This window comes from Lindgomyces ingoldianus (assembly GCF_010093535.1).
Source record: "Lindgomyces ingoldianus strain ATCC 200398 unplaced genomic scaffold BDR25scaffold_22, whole genome shotgun sequence".
Classification (NCBI taxonomy): Eukaryota; Fungi; Ascomycota; class Dothideomycetes; order Pleosporales; family Lindgomycetaceae; genus Lindgomyces; species Lindgomyces ingoldianus.
In genome coordinates this window covers 997,764-1,019,318 of record NW_022985183.1, presented here as the reverse complement: position 1 = coordinate 1,019,318, position 21,555 = coordinate 997,764, and the positions used below count along the sequence as shown (strand labels likewise).

Below are 21,555 nucleotides of genomic sequence, written 5' to 3'. Positions count from 1 at the left end.
CATAATTTTTATTAAATTATGTATTTTTTTTCTTATATTTTGCTAGGAAAGTTATTATGTAAGTCTGTAAGATCTATAGAGAAGAAAGAGCCTATCTAAGGCATTTTACATCTTCTTTATTTTAAAGGATTACATCTTTAAAAATCTGTAAAAATGTTTTTATTATATAAAGCATTTTTTAATTTTTTATCTCTAAAGTATTATATTTAAGATTAGGTTAGTTTTTAACATAGAAATTTACATACATTTTAAGCTTAATTACTATATTAATTATGTAATACTAGCTATTTTATTTTATATAATTATTTAAGGGTATTATCTGTCTAGCTTACAAGATAAACTTATTTATATAAAGCCCTAAGCTATAAATATAGACTATAATGTTATAAAGTTTACTAAAAAGACTAATAGCTCTAATTATATCTTATTATATAAAATTAAAGAGTAATTTATTTACCTTTTTAAAGTCTATAGCTTTAAGATTTTTAAAATAACTTTTATATAAACTTAAAAATAAAAATGCTTACATAATAAGATTAATAATATAACTAAAATAGTAAACTTTTTTATTTTTAAGATTCTAATGTAGATTAAGTTTATTAGAATACTACTTGCTAATTATATAATAAAGAGTGTTATTAGTACTAGCATTATCTCTAACAACTGCTTCTAGATTTCTAGTAATCTTATACTCCTTAAGTACTGTACAAAGTACAGAGAACTATTTTTTACTAAAATAGCCTAAGACTAGTTATAAAGTAAGAAAGTGTTTAGTAACAGTATTATCTAAGCTTTATATAAAGTGTCTAGTAATTATAATAAATAAAATTTAGTTTAAAAAAGTCTAAAAATTAAGCGTAATATTAATTGTTAAAGTTGCTATTTAAATCTTACGCTAAAAAATAAGCTTCTTTTTATACTAATAGCTTTAGATTACTGTATAAATAGTAAAGTGTAAAACTAGAATAGCCTCTCTAGCAACAGAATTTAATGCTTATATAAAAGCTTAAAAAGATAATAATTTAATAACTAAAAAAGTAAAACACTATTAAATAATTAGTTATATAAAAGCCTTTTAAATAATATCTTTATCTAGATAGGCTTTAAATATAGCATTCTGTATATCTTCTTTTATGCAAGGTTCTGCGCAGTTTTATAGCTCTTAGAGTTTAATAGCACCTGCTTATTATATAAAAAAAAATACTCTTTACTAAAACTTAGTAGTTAGATTTTAAGTGCCTTTAAAAGTTTATAATAACTTTTAAAGTGTAGTTATAATTATTAGCGGAGCTTGCTCCGCTCCTTTCTGTAGACTTTAGTTTTCTTTAGTTAGGGCTTAGCAGCTAAGAATTACTGCTTTTAGCCTTTTTAGGCTCACATAAGCATAAAAACAGCAGATCCTTAGATAATTATTTCCTGCGCGAAAACTAAAACCTTGCTGCGCGTGTTGTCTAATACCTATCTAATACCTCCTGCTACAACCTATAATATAGTACCTCTGCTATTTAACACTAATAAACCTCTCCTACTCTGTAATAATTGTCATCACCTTATAAATCTATAGAGAGATAGGACGTTCCTCTAATAGAAGGTTTAATGTGCGCCCTGCAATACACAAATCTAGGCAAGGAAGCGCCCTACCTAGGGCAGCCCTATACCTCCACTGCTAGCTAAGAGGCGCGCTCTTACTAATATTACATATGTTATAAATAACAGACTACAACCCTATATCCTGCTGTTATCTCCTCTAGTACCCCTATGTTGTTATTGTTCTATGCTATTAGACTAGGCAAATAACACATTTAAAAAAAATAGTAGGTAGAAGACTTTATGTTAAAAGTGTTACTAATTAAAAAGTAAAGTTAATGTTTATACTATAAATAAAGAACTAGTACATGTATTACTTCTTATAAACTTTAGCCTATTAAGCTCCCTTCTTTATAACATTTCTACATAATAGACGCCTTAATAATTTTTTTAATATAAAATCCTTAGCTTATTAAGCAACCTTTTTAATATACTACCTATGCTATTTACTCTAATTAGTTTAAGTACGCAATGTACTTAAAAGCTACTGTTAACATAAAGAAAGTTTTAGTCTACACCCTCTTAGTTACAGAGAGCAGGTACAAATAACAACAACCTTAGTAATAGTTTAGATAAGGACATTAATGTAGATATTTTCCTAGACGCTAAGTGCTGTGTGTATAATTTTCTATCTGCGCCTGTACCTATAAATTTTAATAATGTTAAATTTCTTAAAGACTAGGCTATACTAGAAGTTAATAAGGGCTATATTAATAACTTTTATAAGGGTCTACTTAATATTAAGTTAGATACATGCACTACCTGTAATTAAAAGTAGTTTAACATAGAATTAAATTAATAAAGTACTTATAAGGAGTGCACTACTAATTTGCTTAAACATAGACATAAAGAGAAATTTGTTTTACTTTAAAAAGACATAAATAACTTTAATCTTAGCCCTTTACTAAACCTTCCTAAGTTAACTACTACTAAAGAGTAACTACTAGCACGCGTACATGTTAATATAATAAACTTCTCTGCTAGAGTAAGTAGGCACTTTGTGCATTGCAAATAACTGCTAAGTCTTTTATTATAACTTTAATAAAATGTAAGTGCTAATGTATTAGTATTAGATAAGGTATTAGACTTATTAATTTATAGGCACTTAGCTAGCTGCTATCTATGGCAAGCGCATTACTATCTAGGCTTAAGATGTGCAGCTTGTTATTTGCATTGCTTAGGATTTTAGCTAGTACTTTAACTTTGCTAATAAGTACTTATGTAGACAGACTTTGTAACGATTCTACGAATCGTTCCATCTCGGGTCGCCCGGATCCTATCCGAAGGGTCCCTGTATCGGCCCCGACCATGTCTCAACCCAGTCCCCTGCAGTTACCCCTATTCCCTCATGTATTTAGTCGCACCTCGCCCCTGTAGCTAGCTTAGTAGTTTTCTAATATCCTACATACAAGGCCTATAGGTGTTATTAGTATTCCTAGGTCTCTAAGTCCCCACGCACTCCTATATGCCTCTAAGTAGATTTATACCACATTTAGACCTATTGTCTTGCCTGCGCTGTTACATTATATTAGAAAACTTACTTTTACTAGTAACAGCCTTATTAATAATATTACATTAATTATTTATTTAACTATGTTTAAGTTTTAAGAAGCGTTTAATTTAGTTTAAGTTATAATTTTTTACACACTATTACATTAAATTATTTAGTTAGTATAGATAAGATTCTAAAGACTTTTTATTAACTAAAGCCCTTAGGTTTAAAACTTCTTATCCTCTATAATTAAAATTGCCTTTAGAAAAGTTATAAAGAGTGCGCTAAAGTAAAAACTTAAAGACTACTAATAACTTATTAAGATTAGAGACAACTACTAATGCCTAACTCTTAACTACTATTAGATTTTATTATAAAGACTGCAACCTATTCTAGCTGCAGCTAAGGTAAGATGCCTACTTTTAAAACTAAACTACTATAAACTTTAATAGCTAAACCCTTTTTTATAGAACTTAAAGCTAAAAACCTACTAGATTTAGAGTTAAACTTTAGTAGCATAGCCCTTAAAAACTAAGTTACTTAGTTAAAAGCATAAATTAAATAGCTAACTAAATTAAAAACTATTAGTCTTAATTAACCCCTACTAACTACTAAATTACTCTTAATAATACTTTAAATTACCTCTACTACACTAATAGTAAGAGACCTTTTAGGCACTTTTAAGCTCTCTTAAAGCTACTTTACTAAATATATGCTTAAGATTAAGAACTTTATAGACAGTAAAAAACTTATATTTAAATAATAGTAAGCCTTTATTATAGACAGACTTAACATTAATGTAGATTACTATTAGAGTAAGCGCGCACGCATAGCGCTAGTATAGAGACACACTGCTAGTATCGCGAAGGAATACCTAGAGCCTAGATACCTAGCTAAATTAGACAACTTTTAGTTTAAAAACATAAAAAAAATAATTAAGCTCTTATAAATATACTTTATTACTAGTAATAAAAAGACAGAGGTGTAATAAGCGTTTTAAACTTTAAAAATAAGTTAAAAAAAAAGTGTTCTCTGCCTTTAAAGCTTACTTTATTAGTGCTACTGTTAAAAAGTTTATATTAAAGGCAGAATAGTTCTTTTACTTATAAAAAAAGATACTACCTAGCTTAAAAGTACTAAACTTAGGTTTTAAGCACACTTAAAAAGGCTTTTTTAAGACTATAGTAGCCTACCTAATAGCTTATAACATAGAAAGAAAAAATACTTTTGCTATTTTAAAGTAAACTATTAATCTTACCTAACAGTCTACTATTAGACCTAGTATAGATTAGTCTTAGAAGGTTTCTAGTAATACATCTAAGAGAGTATACTATTCTAGTGCACTCTAACCTGCACCTCTGTTAGTACTCTAATCTACCCTAGCTACCTACAGACAACCTAGCTAAACACCTACCTCTAAAAAACAAATAACTTCTAGTAGCTATTATAATTATAGTAAACTAGAATATTTTACTAGTAATTATCCTATCTCTAAAGTATAAAAGATTAAAGTAGAGTAATAGAAATTTAAAGAAAAGTTTATAGATGTAAATAATTATAACCTAGATGCCTTTTAGATAGAAAATAGTAACACCTAAAGAAACTCTTTGTTTTAGGCTTAAGTAAGTATAATTTATTAAACATTAATTTATTACACTTATTTAAAAGAAAACACTTCTAAGTCTTTACTATTTTATATTTAAAAAGCATTAAAGTCTATTTAAATTTTTTAGTTAATACTAGCACTTATAGTTTTTTATTTATTAACTTACTAACTACTAAGTTATTATCTTAATGCTTTTATATTTCTATCTAACACTTACTATTTAAAGTTATAGTTAAGGGCTTTTAAAATTAAATCTAAGTTCTTATCTACTAGTATATCTGCCTATATATATAAATTAATAAAAAAAGCATTTAAAACTACTTTTTTATTATTATAAACCTTAGCTCCTAGAATTGCATTATTAGCATTAAATAGTTATATTATTTTAAACTCTATCTAAATACAGAGAAGAATTAGATTATATAGCCTAGTAAATATCTGCCTACTTATAAACTTTTGCTGCTCTTACTTATAAAATTAACCTAGCCTGCGCGTAATAAAGAAGTAGAGCTAGATATTAAACAACATAACGCACTATAAAAAAAGGACTAATTTTAGTAGTTATGCAGCCTAATAATCTACTACATTAAGGGTTTGCTAAGGCTACTAAAATTATATAGATCTTCTATTATCTATAGTCTAAAGACACTTAAATTATTCTTTTACTTATCTATTAAAAAGTCTAGAATAAGTCTAAAGGAGGTTTATTTAGCTACTATTACCTTAATTTTAGCAAATGCTTTTTATTTTAATATAAAAAAAAATAAGTTTTTTTTAACTTTTATTTATAAAATTAAGCAGTTAATTAAAAATAAGTAAGCTTTATAGTTAAACACTAAATATAAAACTAAAGCATTAGTAAACCTCTAATTACTTACTAAATACTATTAGTACTAAGATGTATTTAGCCACACAGTAGCTTACTAGCTACTAGTACATTGTCTATATAACTACAAGATTGTCCTTACAGAGCCTCTCCCTAACAGTTACAGTCTGTTGTACAAACAGAACCTTAAAGAGCTAGAGGTAATAAAGAAATATGTTATAAATAATCTAAAATATAGCTTTATTAAGTAAAGTTAGAGCTCTTTTACATCTCTTATTCTTTATGTACAGAAACTAAATAGTAACTTATGTATTTATATTAATTACTATAAACTTAACACTTTTACCTGTAAGAATGTGTATCTAATACTGTGCATAGACAAACTCCTGTTAAGACCTACTAAGGTAGTAATTTTTACTAAGTTTAATATTTACGCAGCCTTTAATAAGATTAGAATAGATCTAAGCTTTAAAAAGTGTACTACTTTTTAGACATAATATAAAACTTATAAGTGTAAAGTTTTGCTTTTTAAATTATGTAATAGTCTAGCAACTTACTAGCGCTATATAAATAATATATTAATTAACTATTTAAATAATTTTTATATTACTTATCTTAATAACATTTTTATTTACTTTAAAGATAAGGTAACTTATATCCTCTATATTAAAAAAGTCTTAGAAAGGCTATAGTAAGTAAGATTATAAGTAAAGATTAAAAAAAGTAAATTTTATGTTACTTAAATAAGGTATCTTAGCTATATACTTTTAAACAAAGGACTAGAGGTTAACCTAGAGAAAGTAGAGGTGCTACGCAACTAGCAGGCGCCTACTACTATAATAGGTGTGAAATCCTTTCTAGGCTTTACTAGATTTTATTAGTAATTTATTCTAAAAATTTTTTATATAGTAAAACTAATTATTACGCTTTAAAGCTTTACTACCCTTTTTAAATAAACTTTAGAGTGTAATATAGCTTTTAAAAAGCTGAAGTCTACACTACTAAGTATACCTACACTTTACTATTTTAACTTTGTGTTATAAACTAAAATTAAAACTAACGCTTTTAATAAGGTAGTAGTAGGAGTCCTTTTTTAGGAATAAGCAGATAGAAATTAGTGCCTTGTATTATTCTATAGCAAGGTCCTATTTAGTTTAGAGCTAAACTAGAAGATACATAATAAGAAGCTATTTATAATTATTACTATGTTTAAATAATAAAAGGCTAAGCTTACATCTATAGTAATAAGCACTTTAGTATATACTAATTATTATTTATTAGAGTACTTTATAATAATAAAGGTGCTAAATGCTTGTTAAGTCTGTTAAGCTAAAAAGTTAGCTTAGTATTACTTCTAAATTAAGTACACCCCTAGTAAGAACAACACTAGGGCAGACATTCTTAGTTATTATAAATAAGACATAGAAAATTTAAAAGCAGCTTAAACTAATAATAGGTTAAGGGTCTTACTAAGACTACACTAACTGCACCTTTAAATTAACTCTAAACTAGCCTAGTACTATATTACTTAAATAACAACTTAAGCAGCTACACTAAATATTATAAAAGGACTAAACTAAGTTATGTCTTTAGATTTTTTAGAATTAATTAATGTATTACTTTAAAAAAATTAAGCTTTTTTTACGCAGAAGTAAGAACTTCTACTTTACTATTATTAGATAGAAAACAGACTACTCCTTTATGCTAACTACTTATATGTGCTAGCAGACTTGTTACTGTGTACCTAACTTATTTAAGAAGTCTATAACTAAGTATTTTTAGCATATTCTAGTGCTACTAAGACTTATTAGTTACTAGCCTAAAAGTACTACTAAAAGGGTATAGAGGCTACTTATAAATAATACATATAAAATTACCTTCTTTATTATAAGGCTTATCTAAAATAGACCTAAACTCTAGGCTTTATCTACCCCCTACTAATTCCTGCTTAACTAATGCAGCACTTGTGCATTAACTTTAAGGAGTTTTCTAAAGACAAGTCTAGATATAATTAGATTATAGTTATAATTAATTACTTATTAAAATAAGCTATTTTTATTCTTTACTATAAAATAATTAATGCCTAAGAAATAGCTACTTTATTTATTTAATAAGTGTACTGTTTTAGCTATATACTTAAAACTATTATTTTTAATTAAGGACTTTAGTTTATATCTAGTTTCTAGTCTAAATTTTATTAAATTTTAAGTATAAAAGTTAAGCTCTTTACTGCCTATTATAAAGAAATAAATAGCTAAATAAAGATTATAAATAAATATATTAATTAAAAACTAAGGCCTTTTATATTTTTTTACTAAAATAACTAGAGTTCTTTACTGCCTTTAATTAATTAGGCTTAGATAACCTTACTTTATATAATAATTAAAATGTTTTTATATTAAGTCTTATACAGCTCTAAACTATGTTAAAGCTAAGACTAGAAACATTCTACAGAACCTATTATAGCTACAGACAAGTTAAATTAAAAAGATGCTCTAGCATTAGCAACCTATATACACGCAGCCTAGAAGTTAGCTAAGACTTATATAAAAAAAGCCTAGAATTAGATGCAAACTATAGTTAACTGCTACTACTAGCTAGTTAACTAGAAAGTTAGTAACATAGTCTACCTAAACACTAAAAACCTAGCTGTTTAAAGACCTAGCTAAAAACTATCTAAATAATAAAAAAGCCTCTTTAAAGTACTTAAATAAGTTAAAAACTTATACTGCCTAAAGCTACCTTTAGAGTTAAAAATACATAATGTCTTTATACTAAACATGCTTTATAAAGACTCTTAAAATCTACTTCTAAAATAAGAACTTCTAAAACCCCCTAAAATTGCTATTAATAAAGTAGAGAAGTAAAAAGTAGAGAAAATACTTACTAGTAAGCTTTACTAAAAAACACTTAAGTACTAAGTAAAATAAGTAGAACATAACTCTAATCTAGTCTAGTATAAGGCTTTAAATTTTATAAGTTCCCCCTTATAAATTAAAAGCTTTTTATAATAAGCATCTAAATTAGCTAGGACCTCTAAAGGCCTTATAGAAGTAGATTAAGGCTTTTAAAGCTAGTGTAAAAGGTATAGATTACTTAGCAAATAATAAAGTATAAAAGTAAAAAGTTAAATTATATTTTTACATAATATTATTATAACTTTATAGACATGTTGCTTAGAAGGTCTAATAGTAAGCTGTTAGACACCTTTAGACTCTTCTTTTTCTCCTCTTCTACCTTTCTTTCTCTTCTCTCTTCTCTCCTCTCTCCTCTTTAGACTCTTTTTAAACCCCCTCTACTTTATTCTTAGCTACTTAAAAGCGCTATAATGTCTACTTAAAAGTTAAACACTAGAGCTTTTAAAGCTAAAACTTATTAGAGCAGCTTAGTATTCTAGTAAAATAAGGCTACTTAAACACTAGCTACAGGAAGCCTAGCTTCTTAACTTTTTACAACCTACACTACCTGCGCTAGGTTTTAAGTAGACTTTAAAATAGCTTTAAAGGCCCCTTTTTTGTCTTTTTTACTCCCTATGTTTTAGGCTGCTGCCTATAGCTTAAGATAGCTCTAAAAGACTAGAAATTTTTTCTTATAATATAAAAGGACCTACGCGCGCGTTAGTAAACTATACCTTAGCTATATTAAACTATATTTATATAAAGTTGCATTTTTTATTATGTAAAGTGTAATACTTGCATTTCTTTAATCTAAAGAACTAAAAAGAGAACTTAACTTAAAGGCTATAAGCTAGAGCGTAGGCAGCCTAAAGGCAGATAACTTAAAACGCCTCTAAAGAGGCTCTAGAAGAGGGGCAGAGCAGCATAGTAATTTTTTTAATGCTATAATTAGTTAGCAGACTAAGCTATAGAGTGTTAGGTGTATAATAATACTTATAAAGTAGAGATTTAGATAATAGCTAAAAAAAAAACTAATAACATTAACTAGACTATATAAGTAAGGCAAGCAAACACTTATTGCTATAAATAATAAATTTACTATATTAATAACAACTACACTGCTAGTTACTACTAAACAAAAACATTATAATAAAGGCATTATATTAGTATTAGGTTTTTAGTTTATTTTTTAGTAATAGGAAGTTTTAGTTAAGATAGTTATACTTATTATATTCTATTTAAATTAGTTTTTAAATTAGTTTTAAATCTTTTCTACACACTACAGATAAAAACTATTAGCTTATAAAAAAGGGGGTAGTGTAATAATTCTATAAATTGTTCTATCTTAGGTTGCTTAGATCCTATCTAAAGGGTCCCTGTATTAGCCCTAACCATGTCTTAACCTAGTCCCCTGCAGTTACTCTTATTCCCTTATGTATTTAGTTGCACCTTGCCCCTGTAGCTAGCTTAGTAGTTTTCTAATATCCTACGTACAAGGCCTATAGGTGTTATTGGTATTCCCAGGTCTCTAAGTCCCCACGCACTCCCATATGCCTCTAAGTGGATTCATACCGCATTCGGACCCATTGTCTTGCCTGCGCCGTTACAGACTTACTAAGAAGTGTTTTTTTGCATAGCATTTATAGGTATATAGGTCTTTGCGTGGAATTTATAGGAATATAGTTTATAGGTTTTAGTCTACAGACTACCTTTTATTGTCTACTCTGCTTATAGTCTTCTTCTATAGGCTTCTTCTAATGCAGTCTTCTTCTCTAGAAAGAGTTTAATAAGTGACTTAAAACAAGCTCTGCTTATGCATTTATTTATAAACTGTTATAGTATGTTAGAAATTGTAGTATTAAAGAAGATAGCTGTTTTGTTTAGTAAGTTTATTAGACATTAGTAGTTATACAAAGTTTCTAATATTACTGCCCTTATTTTTAGGCACTAGAGTTAAGCTTAATTTATAGGATTTTATTATATAAGACTTTTAAAGTTGTTTTGTTAATAGGGAAGCAAATTTTTAGCTAAGACTATAAATTAATTCAAGGATCTAATCCAGATTCAGGATAGCGTGGATTCGGATCGATCCACGAATCGGATCGATCTATCGCCAGCACTGCTATGTACATGCGCTATACCTGTCCTGGAGAATCACGTGATGTGACCCCTGCGGGCCGTGCCCTCACCAGCCTCGGTCCGTCCTTCCTCCGTGGGGTTGGAGATCCGTATTGTCAGGATGTGGCGCGGAAGTACGGCGTTCTGCGTACGTCTTGTTCCCCCTTCGATCTCGAATACACCAGAGCAAGAGGTGTAGTAGAGGAAAACTAACAGTAATGCAGCATGCCGACGTTCCTCGTCATGAAATCCGGCTCAGTAGTCGACGCCATCCGCGGCGCCAACCCTTCCGCCCTCACAGCCGCCGTACGCAAAGCCGCAAATGACGCCGGAGCCAAATCGAGCGCCGCTTTTCAGTCGAAGGGATATACACTGGGATCTTCATCACAACCAAGCAGGCCCGTCAACGAATCGCCTTTTGCGGGATTGTAACGCATGATGTCGGGCAACGGCGGCCTAGGAGATATCGCGGTTCGGTTCGTAGCGCTGTACGTCATCAGCCTGCTGTCGTTCGATGGATACCGCGCCGCCGAGGAGAGCCCCTTCAGCGTGCGAGCGAGAAGGTGAAGTGCGATACAAAGTGGACTGGTGCATGGAGTTACAAGGCATCTGGGTTTCGGTATCAGCGGCATTACCGGAGGCGTACGTGGCATAGGATATATCACTCAACAGTGCGGTAACTCCGCAGATTGTCCTCCTTTGGACGAATCAATCAAGTTATACAATCATGAACTGGGACTGTATAATCCTGTCTTTTCTTGTCCTTTCCCTTTCCCTTACCGTTTAGCGTACCCGACCAAAACGTTCCCCTCCTTCTTTCCTAATAAGTGTCAAAGCATCACGCCCCTTCAATTCGGGAGCGAACTCCAGCTCACAAGATCCACGTCATCGAGTGCTCCTACCTGTTCCGCAACCGCCGTGCCATCGACGCCCTTCTCCCCTGTTTCAGCCATTGCTGCAAGAGTTGCAGGGTCAAAGTACAGCTGGTCATTGTTCTTTCCAACAACTGGGATACTGCGCGCCAATTTGCCTCGCCAGAATCCATAGTGCGCCGTGATGGTCACACGAGCTGAAAAACGCCCCCCGATAGGTCTGGTAACAATGAGAGGGAGACGGATGGCTCGCGGGATCCCGGCTTTTGCGACCGAGTCCTGTTCGACCACCCAGCTGATGATGTTGTGGTTCCGGCCGCCGCCTCGGACACCATGGACTACGACTCGACCCTTCTCTAGCTGTGGCCTTTTTAAGTTGGGCTCGAGGGTGACATGGCTTTGGGGGGAATTACACTTACAAAAGTTCTGCTTTTCTCTACTCCAACCTCAGCACCTGCGGATATGTATCCCGCATTGATCGACGCACTCGCCGATTCGGTGACAAGCGCGGGTGTTATCTCGCCTTTGAACAACTCGGGATGGAATGCAGCCACCGCTGGATGCTGCGCTTTCTTTCCGCTCTCATAGGGGGCATCCTCGAACTCAATGGTGATCTCAGCTTGCTGGACGCGGTAGAGCCAATTGGTAGACGCACGCTGGAAGGCAAAGTGCGTTCGAAGGAGATAGGCCGGCAATCCCTTATATGTTCCAATTTTGATGGGTCGTTCCAGTTCAGCGACAAGTCGGGACCGGCCAACGACGTCTGCGATTACCTCGCGTGGTATTGATAGCTCCTCTTCGGTGTTGGTTTGGGAACTGTCTAAGTACTCCTCATCGTCTAAGATCTCGAATTCGATTTCCCATTTTATCGCCCCATCCCTGGTGGTTCCTTCGGTTGTGGGTGTAGATTGGTGTATCTCTGGCGTCATATTTGTGCGCAAACTCTTCAGCAAAGGAGTTCTACCAGGAGGTGTACTCAGATATCAATAGTATATTCAGGGAGCTCCGAGTTCAAGTACGCTCGTAAGCCACTCATCACATTCCCACATACGCATCTATGCACAGCTAGGCTGCAGTCCCGAAAAGGTAGGAATGATGCTATTTAAAGGCGTCTAGCTTGTTCTGGAGCGTGGTTGGATCGTTTCCAGCCTCTGATAACATTTTGCCGCACAGCACTCGTATTCGCGTACCCATGTACCACTCGACACACATGCAACAGGCCGCAGATGCAACAGATTCCTAAAGATGGGAAGCTCGGCTGAGAAAGTAAAATTATACATTATGCTACAAGAGTATTTCACACGTCGCATGTAAGAGGTTCAACTTTCATTCGACAACTTATCTAGCAATACACCCTGCAGTGATGGGATCACCACCTCGCGTGTACAATGGCATGCTCACCTCTCTCTACAACACTATTCCTCCCTTGGCTGTCGACCATCTCGAACAAGCGATCTGGACAAATCGAACCGGCAGATATGCAGATGCCGTCTCCATTTTCATCACCCATCTACACCCATATTTGGATACCCCCGTGGTTCTCGAAGGGCTTGCAAACCTACACTTCTCGAACTTTCGATATAGGGACCTATGCGAACTTCTAGAACCACGCCTGGAGCGTCATCGGCTGGAAAACCCGGCAAAGCTGGATGAACCGGAATGGCGGCTCCTCACTTTGATCTATAGTGTCGGCGCGAATCGATGTCGAGGGAATATGGAACCTGCCATTAGAGAGCTCAGACGTACTCAACAATGGCTGAAAGACCTTTCTGTCTCGGAGTACAGTGAACTGCATGTGCAGTGTGCGTGGAGATACGTCATTGCGTATCTGATGACGAGGCTCCAGACTGGACTCGAAGGCAATATGGACGACTACCACGCTATTCCGCGGCCTAACAATCCATCTTCAACAACCCCTTGGGAGGGACTGGGTGACCTGCGGCGTGAGCTTGTCAAGCAAGGCAGAATAAAAGAAGCGAATGGTATTTTCAGGCCTGAGCTCAACCGTGCGCCGCTGAAGGAACGGCTCGCTCTTGGTGAAGCATTCATCAAAGACCTCGAAGCCTGCGATGAGCCCAATCACAAGAAATACATGATCGCTTCGGTGCGGTTACAGCTCACAACGGCAATGGTCGAGGTCCATGACCTGGATATGGCCAAGAAGCAGATCAGACTGTGCAGCGAAGCTCTGGATCAGTGGCAAGCTGATGTGAGACTTGACGCCACACGTATCGTCCCTCTACGACTTGAAATCGAACAAGTGAAACTAGGCTTCATTGCAGACCACGTAGAACGACTGCGTGCACTAGTCGACCTTGCTGACCGCATGGGCGAGTACGGGCATTCGTATTACACGCGGTGTCTGGATACGGCAGCTGAGACGGCCAACAAGGCTTCAGAATTGACCGGAAATCTTGAGTACAGAGCCACATGTCTTGCCTTACGAGAGCGGCTCGAACGTGCGAACGAGGAAATCACAGGAGATCTTATCGATGTCGCGATCCACGCTTACGAGGTGCATAGTCTGGCTCAACACGCCCACGTCGATGCGCAGAAGGCTGTTGAATGGATCGACGGATTCCTAAAGAAATACCCCGACTTCAAACCACCGCGAGTGATGGATTCGCTCTACACGCGTAAAGCCATCCTCCTGCAAACACTACGAGACCTAGAAGGGTCTAATGCTGCTGCTGCCGAAGCAGCGAAATGGCAGAAGTTGGTTGGTAGCTGGGTTGGCGTCAACAAGATGAATCGTGGTAATGTCATTGCGCCCGGTGATGGTGCTCTCGGAGAGGCGCCGTATGATTCCGAAGAGGATAATGATGATGGTGAGGGCTTTTTGAATGGGTTTGGGGACACTGGAGTTCAGCGGACGAATATTATTTTTGAGAGAATGGCTGCGTTTGCGTTGCAAGATGTTGCCGCTGGACGTTTGGCAGTGGCCGATGTGGGTATGGTTTTTGATCTTCCGCATGATTCCCGGGACTCTGCCTCCCCGGATGCTCAAGTTTCAGCGGCAGCAAATTGGGTGAACATCGACCTGGACAAGGAATTAGCTGCTCTTCGAGAACAGGATTCAGAACAACTATTCCGAACACTATGGATGCCGCCCAGTCAAGAGGCCGAAGTCTCTAAAGCAGTAGCCCGATACGAGTTCGTCAGGAAGTGGTTGCAGACGCCTGTCCGAGGCTCACGCGATCGGCGCTTGATGTGTCTAATCTGGTTCTTAGACGTGAATCAGCGGATGGCATCGGACGCCGGGTTCCGGCAGCTCTGCATCAGGAGCTGTGAGAGCCTACTCAGCCTCTGGGAATCGCTGCCGCGCATGATGAAGGAGTTCACATCGTCATGGCAGTGGTCGTGGCATGCGAGTATTGCGTGGAACTACTACACGCTCTTCCTGCAGGGCGGCCAGTGGACGCTGTTTGACAACTTTCATTATATTATCGAGATTGACAGGCGGTGCGACCTTGCAATTGACGGATTCAGGAAGACCAATCAGCAGGTCGGGATGGCGAATATCGAGCGCTTACAGGGTCAGCTTGCCATCATCACGCTGCGACGTTTGACCATATACAAGACGCTTGCCGCGCAGGATAACAGGTCGGAGTTCGAGGAAAAGGCGCTGGAGCTGTCTGTCGAACTATTTGGTGACCTGGAGAAATGCGAGGAGGGAATTCCGGAGATGCGACAAATAGGTCTCAAGCTACTGACAGAGGTTGATGAGATCTTCTCGAACACCGAGCGCGAAGCCTCGTGGGAAGAGGGTCTCGAGGGCATCGAAAAGCGTGCCGAACTCAACAAAATGCAGATGAACTACACAACCACACGCTATGCCATACGACTCTGGACAGACGGTGTAGATCCAGGGAACTTCGACGACGAAAATCGAACAGCGGTCTGGACCCTCACGCAAAAGTACAAGGCTAGGCTCCTGTCCCTTGCCATCGGCATGTACCGCCCCAACCCGCCCAGCCTCGTTCAACGCATTCAGGCGTCAGAGGTCGAAGGTCCGGTTTATCAGAAGATGCTGGACCTGCAGCACCAGATTGATGAGGCTGAGCCCAAGGATCGCTTTTTTAGGCGCATGCGGCTGGATGAGCATCGTAAGAAGATGAAAGGAGAGCAGTATCCGCTGCTGAGACAGCTCATTGCGCTGCGGGAGGGCACGCCGCTGAGCCTGGATGATCTGAACGATATTACGGATCGACTCGGAGAGGATGTTGTGTTGGTGGATTGGTTCTACCTGGATCCGTTCTTTGACCGTGGGAAACTTCTATTACTGACGGCTCGAAAGGGCACTGTCCCGACGTTAGATGTCCTAGACGTCGACGTCGCCGCGGTCGAGAAGTGGAAGAAAGAGCATCTAGACTCCTCTTCCTGGTTTACGGCCAATAACCGGAAACCCAAGCTCGCCAGCAAAGCGTCAAGAAGCGAATATAACGAGATCTGTGGCAACATCGTCAAACCCTTAGCAGAACGGACGAAAGAAGGTGACATCATCGTTCTCTGCCCCACAGACTTCCTCACCGGCATGCCGCTCCATGCCCTTAACGTCGACGGCGAAGCACTGATTCGCCGCAACCCATGTGTCTATACTCATAGCCACTCGCTCCTCCGCCCCTGCTCGTCGGCCGCGCAGTACGCATCCGACACCGGCGCCCCGCTCAACCCCAAGTTCTTCTCCGGCATCGCCGGCATTGGCCAAGACGCCGTCAAGTTCGCAGCCGGTCGCGCCAGCGTGTCTCAGCTTGCGGAACAGCTCGGCGGGACATCGCTGAAAGATGAATTATCCACTAAAGAGAATTTCCTGAGGCACGCGAAGGAGAGCAGATTGCTGCATGTCCAAACGCATTGTAGCTGGGATAGCAAGAATCCGCTGGATCACCATATCCAGTTCGAAACGCCCATCCCCAACTCCAATCCCATTATCAAACCTGGCGCCAATGAAAACAGCAACACTGACGACACCGACAACACCAACCGGCGGAGCACCATCGAGACTCTCTCAGCCCGCGATGTCTTCGGGCTCAAGTTTCAGCAGGGCTCGCATATAAACGTCATCGCGTGCTCAGGCGCTCTGACAGATGTCAAAGCTGGAGATGAGGTCATGGGCCTAGTCCCTGCGCTGCTGTATTCCGGGGCGAGCTCTGTGGTGAGTACACTGTGGCCTATATATGATAAGGTGGGCGCGAAGTTTTCGAGGGCTTTCTTTGAGAGATTTGTTGAGCAGCAGGAAGAGGGAACAAAGTGGGTCAATGTGGCCAAGGCGGTGCAGAGAGGTGTGTTGGAGCTGGATCCGAAGCAGATAGAGGGGTTGTTGACGTGGGCGCCGTTTGTGCTTAACGGGTTTTGGTTGTATGCTGTGTGACGGGATAGGGTGGTAGGGGATGATGTACGGGAGGAGATTTAGCTGGGTGTGGTTGGATGTTTCTTGCTGTACTCTGCACCTCTCAGTACGTGATTGATGCTTTCAGGAGTACCCCTCGACCAGCTACCCACTGTCGAGTCCTTGGTCAATTTCTTACCGATGGCTACTGCTAAGACGAAATTTCTGTCAGTGGTTGACTATTCACTAACAGAGGCGCTAGATGTGCACTGCATTACTTCAAAGTTGAATAATGTAAGAAATGCTTGGAAGGATTGACGTGCCCTTCATTGTTCGTTATCATTACTGCCGCTATCGTAGACACTCATATATACGCAAATCTGTATACTCAACCCCAACCGCCCTCATCCGGCCCCTTTCCAATTGCGCTACCACGCTCGGAAGTTGACCATGTTTAGCGACGCTTACGAACCGCTTGCTACCGCTCTTCGGCACTTCTTAGACTACCCTGGACACCTCCATATAGCACTCACTTTCTTCTACAAGATTCTATCCGGCATGTATTATGCCCAGACTACCCACGGTAGTTTTAAGTATGACATAACCAATCCGCTGGCTTATCCCTATATCCTTCTACCACTGACAAAAGCGCATTTCGGTACAAATAGCGCCAGGGATTGGAAAAATTGGTACCGTAATCTTATGAGGGGGTGGAAAATCCCCCAGGATGTTAAAAAGGTCCTCAATCACGTAGAAATTGCTGGATTGTGGCAATACCTGCCCCAAAAATGGTCCACTACTCACGGGGTCTTTATATGTCTGGAGGAAGTCATGCCCTACGTATCTCCATCAACTGGCAAGCACGAGCTCGCAGTCTCCGGAAAGCACTTCCTCCTAAACTGTGCCCTCCTCGACCTTAACCCAACTCCAGCCCACCACGAAACCTTGCGCCTCCTCGTCGCGCCCCAGCCGACGAACAACCTAGCACACCAACCGAACCTCCTTCTGGATCCGCTCCAATCGAACGCAAGCAAAATCCCAGAACTCAATGCCGCCTTGAAGAAATACCTCGAATACCCATACGCGATGACAAACGCTCCAACACACCACCGCGTAGACATATTCTCGGACAACAGCTTCACCGGCGCCCACGGTGGCAACCTCGAGCCAATCGAGTACCCACACGGCGCACCACTAGCCCGCGGTCCCCGCAGCGGAGCAATCGCAAGCGTGCTTCGCCTCTTCATCCGCATGGGCGTCGAAATTGCCCGTGTCTGGATCCGCGTCCACGTGCCCACCCTCGCGCAGTTCTTCCGGGAACTCGAGGGCCCGTTTTAGTACGCAGATACCGGCGCGCATCAAGCCAGACTTCGCAGCCTCGAACTTTCGCGGCGCGTTCCCGACGGTGTGGGCCGTGGCGTGGGAGCTGAGGCATGCCAAGCATACGCATTTGGCCAGTCTGGGGTTTGCGGTGTATGAGGGGATTTTGAGTGCGGCGACGGCAGGGGAAGCGGATCCGCACGGGACGATTCGTAAGGTGGACGAAAGGGTATTTGAAAAGCCTGGAGATATGGAGGCGCGGAGGAGTGCGTTTTATAGGCCTAAGGGGTTTGGGCAGCGTTTCCATCAGGAAGTAGTACGATTCGACTCAGGCTTTCTAGACAAGTTACGTCTCACTTATCATATACTTTTGTTTGCTTCACCTAACAGCAGGGGTTAATACAATTAAGTTACAGTTTAATTAAAGCTGCTTGTACTTCTTAACTTTTTACTAAAAGTTATAACATAACTGTTAAAGCTTTTAGAGTAGCAGGGTCCCCCTTACTCTTACTATAGCACGTAAGGTTATTTAATTTACTAAAAACAACCTTATAACGTAGCTAGTTCTTCTAGAGTTGCAAAGCTTTAATTATAGAGCCTAAGAGATAATTACAGTTACAAGTAACTGTCCTTTTCCCCCTGCTAAAGGCTCTGTGCTATCTCCTTATACAAGGGACTGTTATCTTTTACTATAATAAGGTTGTCTAAGGTTGTTGTAGTACAGGGCAAGCCCTAAGGCTACACTAACACGTAAATAGTGGCACAAACACGCTCCCCCAGCCCTCACGCGCGTTAGAGACTGCAACTTTAAAAAAGTCTACCTTAATTATATACTGCTTACTTTTAAGCCTTATTAATTAAATTGTAACAGTTAAAAATGTAGTTACGTTTGTTTGCCTCACGTGATTGTAGGTGGAGCAAAAGTATCAATCGTACTACTTCCTGTTGGAAACGCTGGGTTTGGGGATCGGTCTGAGACGGTGAGGATTGAGTTGGCTCAATTCGTTGCCGCGGGCTTGAGGCAGGATGTAGATATGCCCACTGGATTCTGCTGAGGATGCCTTGTTTGATGCTGAGGGCGAGGCCCAAGTTAGGACGGCTTATCGGGGGGAGTATCGGGTTGCAGAGGAGGTGGAGAATCTGGTTGGTGTTGAGCCTGAGATCAATGTCCTGGATTTTGCTGAGCGTTTACAGGACGCCGTTTCGCGGGAAGGTAGCTGTACGGTCTGCTTGAAGAGTATGGGTACCGGCTGCATGAAGCTCATTGAGTGTGGGCATGTTTTTCATGAGTGTATCAGTGAGTGAGTGAATGGTATTTCGGGGAAGAGGAATGCTTGCCCGGAATGTCGGAAAGTGGTGTGCCAGAAGAGGGAAGTGAGGCAATTGGTTTAGATACTGCAATTTAAGGCCCTGTGGAGTTGCATTTGCGGGAGTAGATATAATATACCTGTCGACACGGCATTCTCATTTCATTTTTCAGTACTGTCAGATCCCTAGTCCACCGAAATCTTCAAGACATAGAGATATAGAGAATTGTTTCTTTTGTATCCACCCAGAATCACATGCTAAACCTTAGACCTCTGCGAGTGTAATAACTTCACTCATAACCCTTCAACCATCTTTGGCAGTAGGAGCTCATTGTACGCCCATAGAACCGTCGAGTATCCCGAACTGAAGGCTGCTCCAGTGTACCACGTGCTCCTTTTTCCTTGCAAAACCAGTTGCTTCTGAATAAACCCTTCTTTTAGCTGCTCAGTCGACACTCGAGAGTGTATCGCTCCATGATCTGCAAACACCTCAAAGTTGACAGTGCCATTCGTGTCTGGAATTGTTCCCTGGGCGACCATGCTGGCAACGGCCTTCCTAACTAGTTCTTTCATACTCTCAGAGTTATCCTTATCAGTTCCCACGGCTGTGAAGGAAAAGAGATCATTCGAGCCAACTTGTTGGCCTATCTTCCCAACTTGGGCGATGGATGGGTATACGGAGTAGTTGTTCGGCGCTGCAGCAAGAACAATATTTGAATACGCAGTCCCCTTTTGAAGACTAGGATGCTTGACGAGACCCGCATACACCGTTGTGTACTTTAAAGTTCTAAACACGTTTTCTTCATCTTCGTCCATACCAAACGGTGCCATGTTCATCAGGGTAGGTTCGATTGCGATGAGCAGCCTTTTCGCTGTAACCTTCGTTTCGGTACCGTTGGCACTTCGGACGATAACAGAAACTCTATTGTCTGTTCTGGTAGAAGATGACACTGTGCTCGAGTATAGTACATCAGAGCCGAGAAAATCCGCCACACGCTCGTACAGTTCATGCAAATTCCCGCTTGGAGGTACAATTGCACGGCCTAAACCGAGCAAGCCACGTGCCATGGGGACCCCAGAGGCTTGCATGACGTAGAGAGTCGGCACGTTCATGAAGTCACCTACGCCCATGACGGTAGCATCATACAATCTGGGTACAGCGGCAGATAAGTTGTACTTGTCCACAAATTGACCAAAGTTCATAGTCAGGTCCTCAGGGATCTTATCAGGAGAAGGGAAGTTGAAGAACCCTGGGATAAGAAGGCCCTCGTACTTCTCGCACAAATCCAGATATTTCTTGATGGCCGCGTTCTTATCCGAGTCGGCCGGTGGAGTATACGCGACTGGCAGTCCAGTGCGGAAATCGATGTACCTTGTCGTGACAGAGCCAAAGGCCATAGAGCCGTTGGTGGAGACCCCCATACGGGTAGGAAATGAAGTGGTGTTCAGATATTCCATCCAGGCTTGTACTCCAATGTTGATGGGGCGGCCTGTGGTGGGATCGTGGTATACCGCTGTATGACCGCCCTATGAGCGCTTAGTGAAAATGGTCATGAAAGGCGCAAGAGAGTATTTTAGGTCGCTATGGAGGCATAAAAAGCTGGCTGGTGCAAAATGAGGGCCAATGGTCTGATAATCATGGTTGAACAAGAAATTTAAATGGCAAATGCCCATGACTCGGGAGACGGTCAGAAACTGTGGTGTATTCTACTCACCAATGTATTTCGCTTCTCAATAACAGCCACGCTCTTTCCATTATCTCGCAGCCACACTGCAGCATGCGCTCCTGATGCACCACCTCCTACAACGATCACATCCCTCGTCAAGACATCCAAGCAGACAGCGTTCAACGCTAGCGGTGCGAGTGAGAGGTACACACCAACCTGGGTTCTTTTGAAAAGCATCCCTGCACTCTCCCTTCGAAGACTTCTAATGTAAACGAGCAGTTGTAGGGGATTGAAAGAATGTTCGTCTCTGCGGGGCGAGAGAGAGTATTATAACCTCCTTGCAGCCAGAAGGCTGATGGATTTCACCTAGGCTGAAGTGGGCTGGTCGTCAAGTAATATACTTTGCTGGCCGCCATGATCTGGAATGAAGTGAGCGACAAGATTACTTGCATGTAAGTACCGACTCGGTGTAGGCATCCATATGAACGTCGATCGTAGAGAGCAATTGCTAGAGCAAATGATGATGCAGCGTGG

At 39.6% G+C, this 21,555-nt stretch overlaps 4 protein-coding genes across 4 annotated transcripts; 2 read left to right on the top strand and 2 right to left on the bottom strand.

Annotated features, from left to right (window-relative positions):
* The first annotated feature begins 10,641 nt into the window (after nucleotides 1-10,641).
* Nucleotides 10,642-11,187, top strand: BDR25DRAFT_304691 (uncharacterized protein). Its single transcript, XM_033690265.1, has 2 exons — nucleotides 10,642-10,674; nucleotides 10,751-11,187. The coding sequence occupies exon 2, from the start codon at nucleotides 10,752-10,754 to the stop codon at nucleotides 10,956-10,958; it is 207 nt and encodes a 68-aa protein (XP_033546056.1). The 5' UTR covers nucleotides 10,642-10,674; nucleotide 10,751; the 3' UTR covers nucleotides 10,959-11,187.
* Nucleotides 11,188-11,208: 21 nt separating this feature from the next.
* Nucleotides 11,209-12,498, bottom strand: BDR25DRAFT_51859 (uncharacterized protein). Its single transcript, XM_033698695.1, has 2 exons — nucleotides 11,812-12,498; nucleotides 11,209-11,758 (listed from the first exon to the last, which is right to left on the bottom strand). Exons 1-2 carry the CDS (start codon nucleotides 12,325-12,327, stop codon nucleotides 11,375-11,377), a joined length of 900 nt encoding a protein of 299 aa, XP_033546055.1. The 5' UTR covers nucleotides 12,328-12,498; the 3' UTR covers nucleotides 11,209-11,374.
* Nucleotides 12,499-12,703: 205 nt separating this feature from the next.
* Nucleotides 12,704-18,434, top strand: BDR25DRAFT_394540 (uncharacterized protein; the record flags this gene model as incomplete). Its single annotated transcript, XM_033698317.1, has 7 exons — nucleotides 12,704-16,765; nucleotides 16,806-16,854; nucleotides 16,893-17,021; nucleotides 17,088-18,058; nucleotides 18,091-18,132; nucleotides 18,159-18,313; nucleotides 18,358-18,434. The coding sequence occupies exons 1-7, from the start codon at nucleotides 12,762-12,764 to the stop codon at nucleotides 18,432-18,434; spliced, it is 5,427 nt and encodes a 1,808-aa protein (XP_033546054.1). The 5' UTR covers nucleotides 12,704-12,761.
* Nucleotides 18,435-19,648: 1,214 nt separating this feature from the next.
* BDR25DRAFT_229725 (fumarate reductase/succinate dehydrogenase flavo protein-like protein) lies at nucleotides 19,649-21,258 on the bottom strand (the record flags this gene model as incomplete). The annotated part of the gene is made up of 2 exons (XM_033685315.1): nucleotides 19,649-20,881; nucleotides 21,070-21,258. 2 exons carry the CDS (start codon nucleotides 21,256-21,258, stop codon nucleotides 19,649-19,651), a joined length of 1,422 nt encoding a protein of 473 aa, XP_033546053.1.
* Between the last annotated feature and the right edge of the window lie 297 nt (nucleotides 21,259-21,555).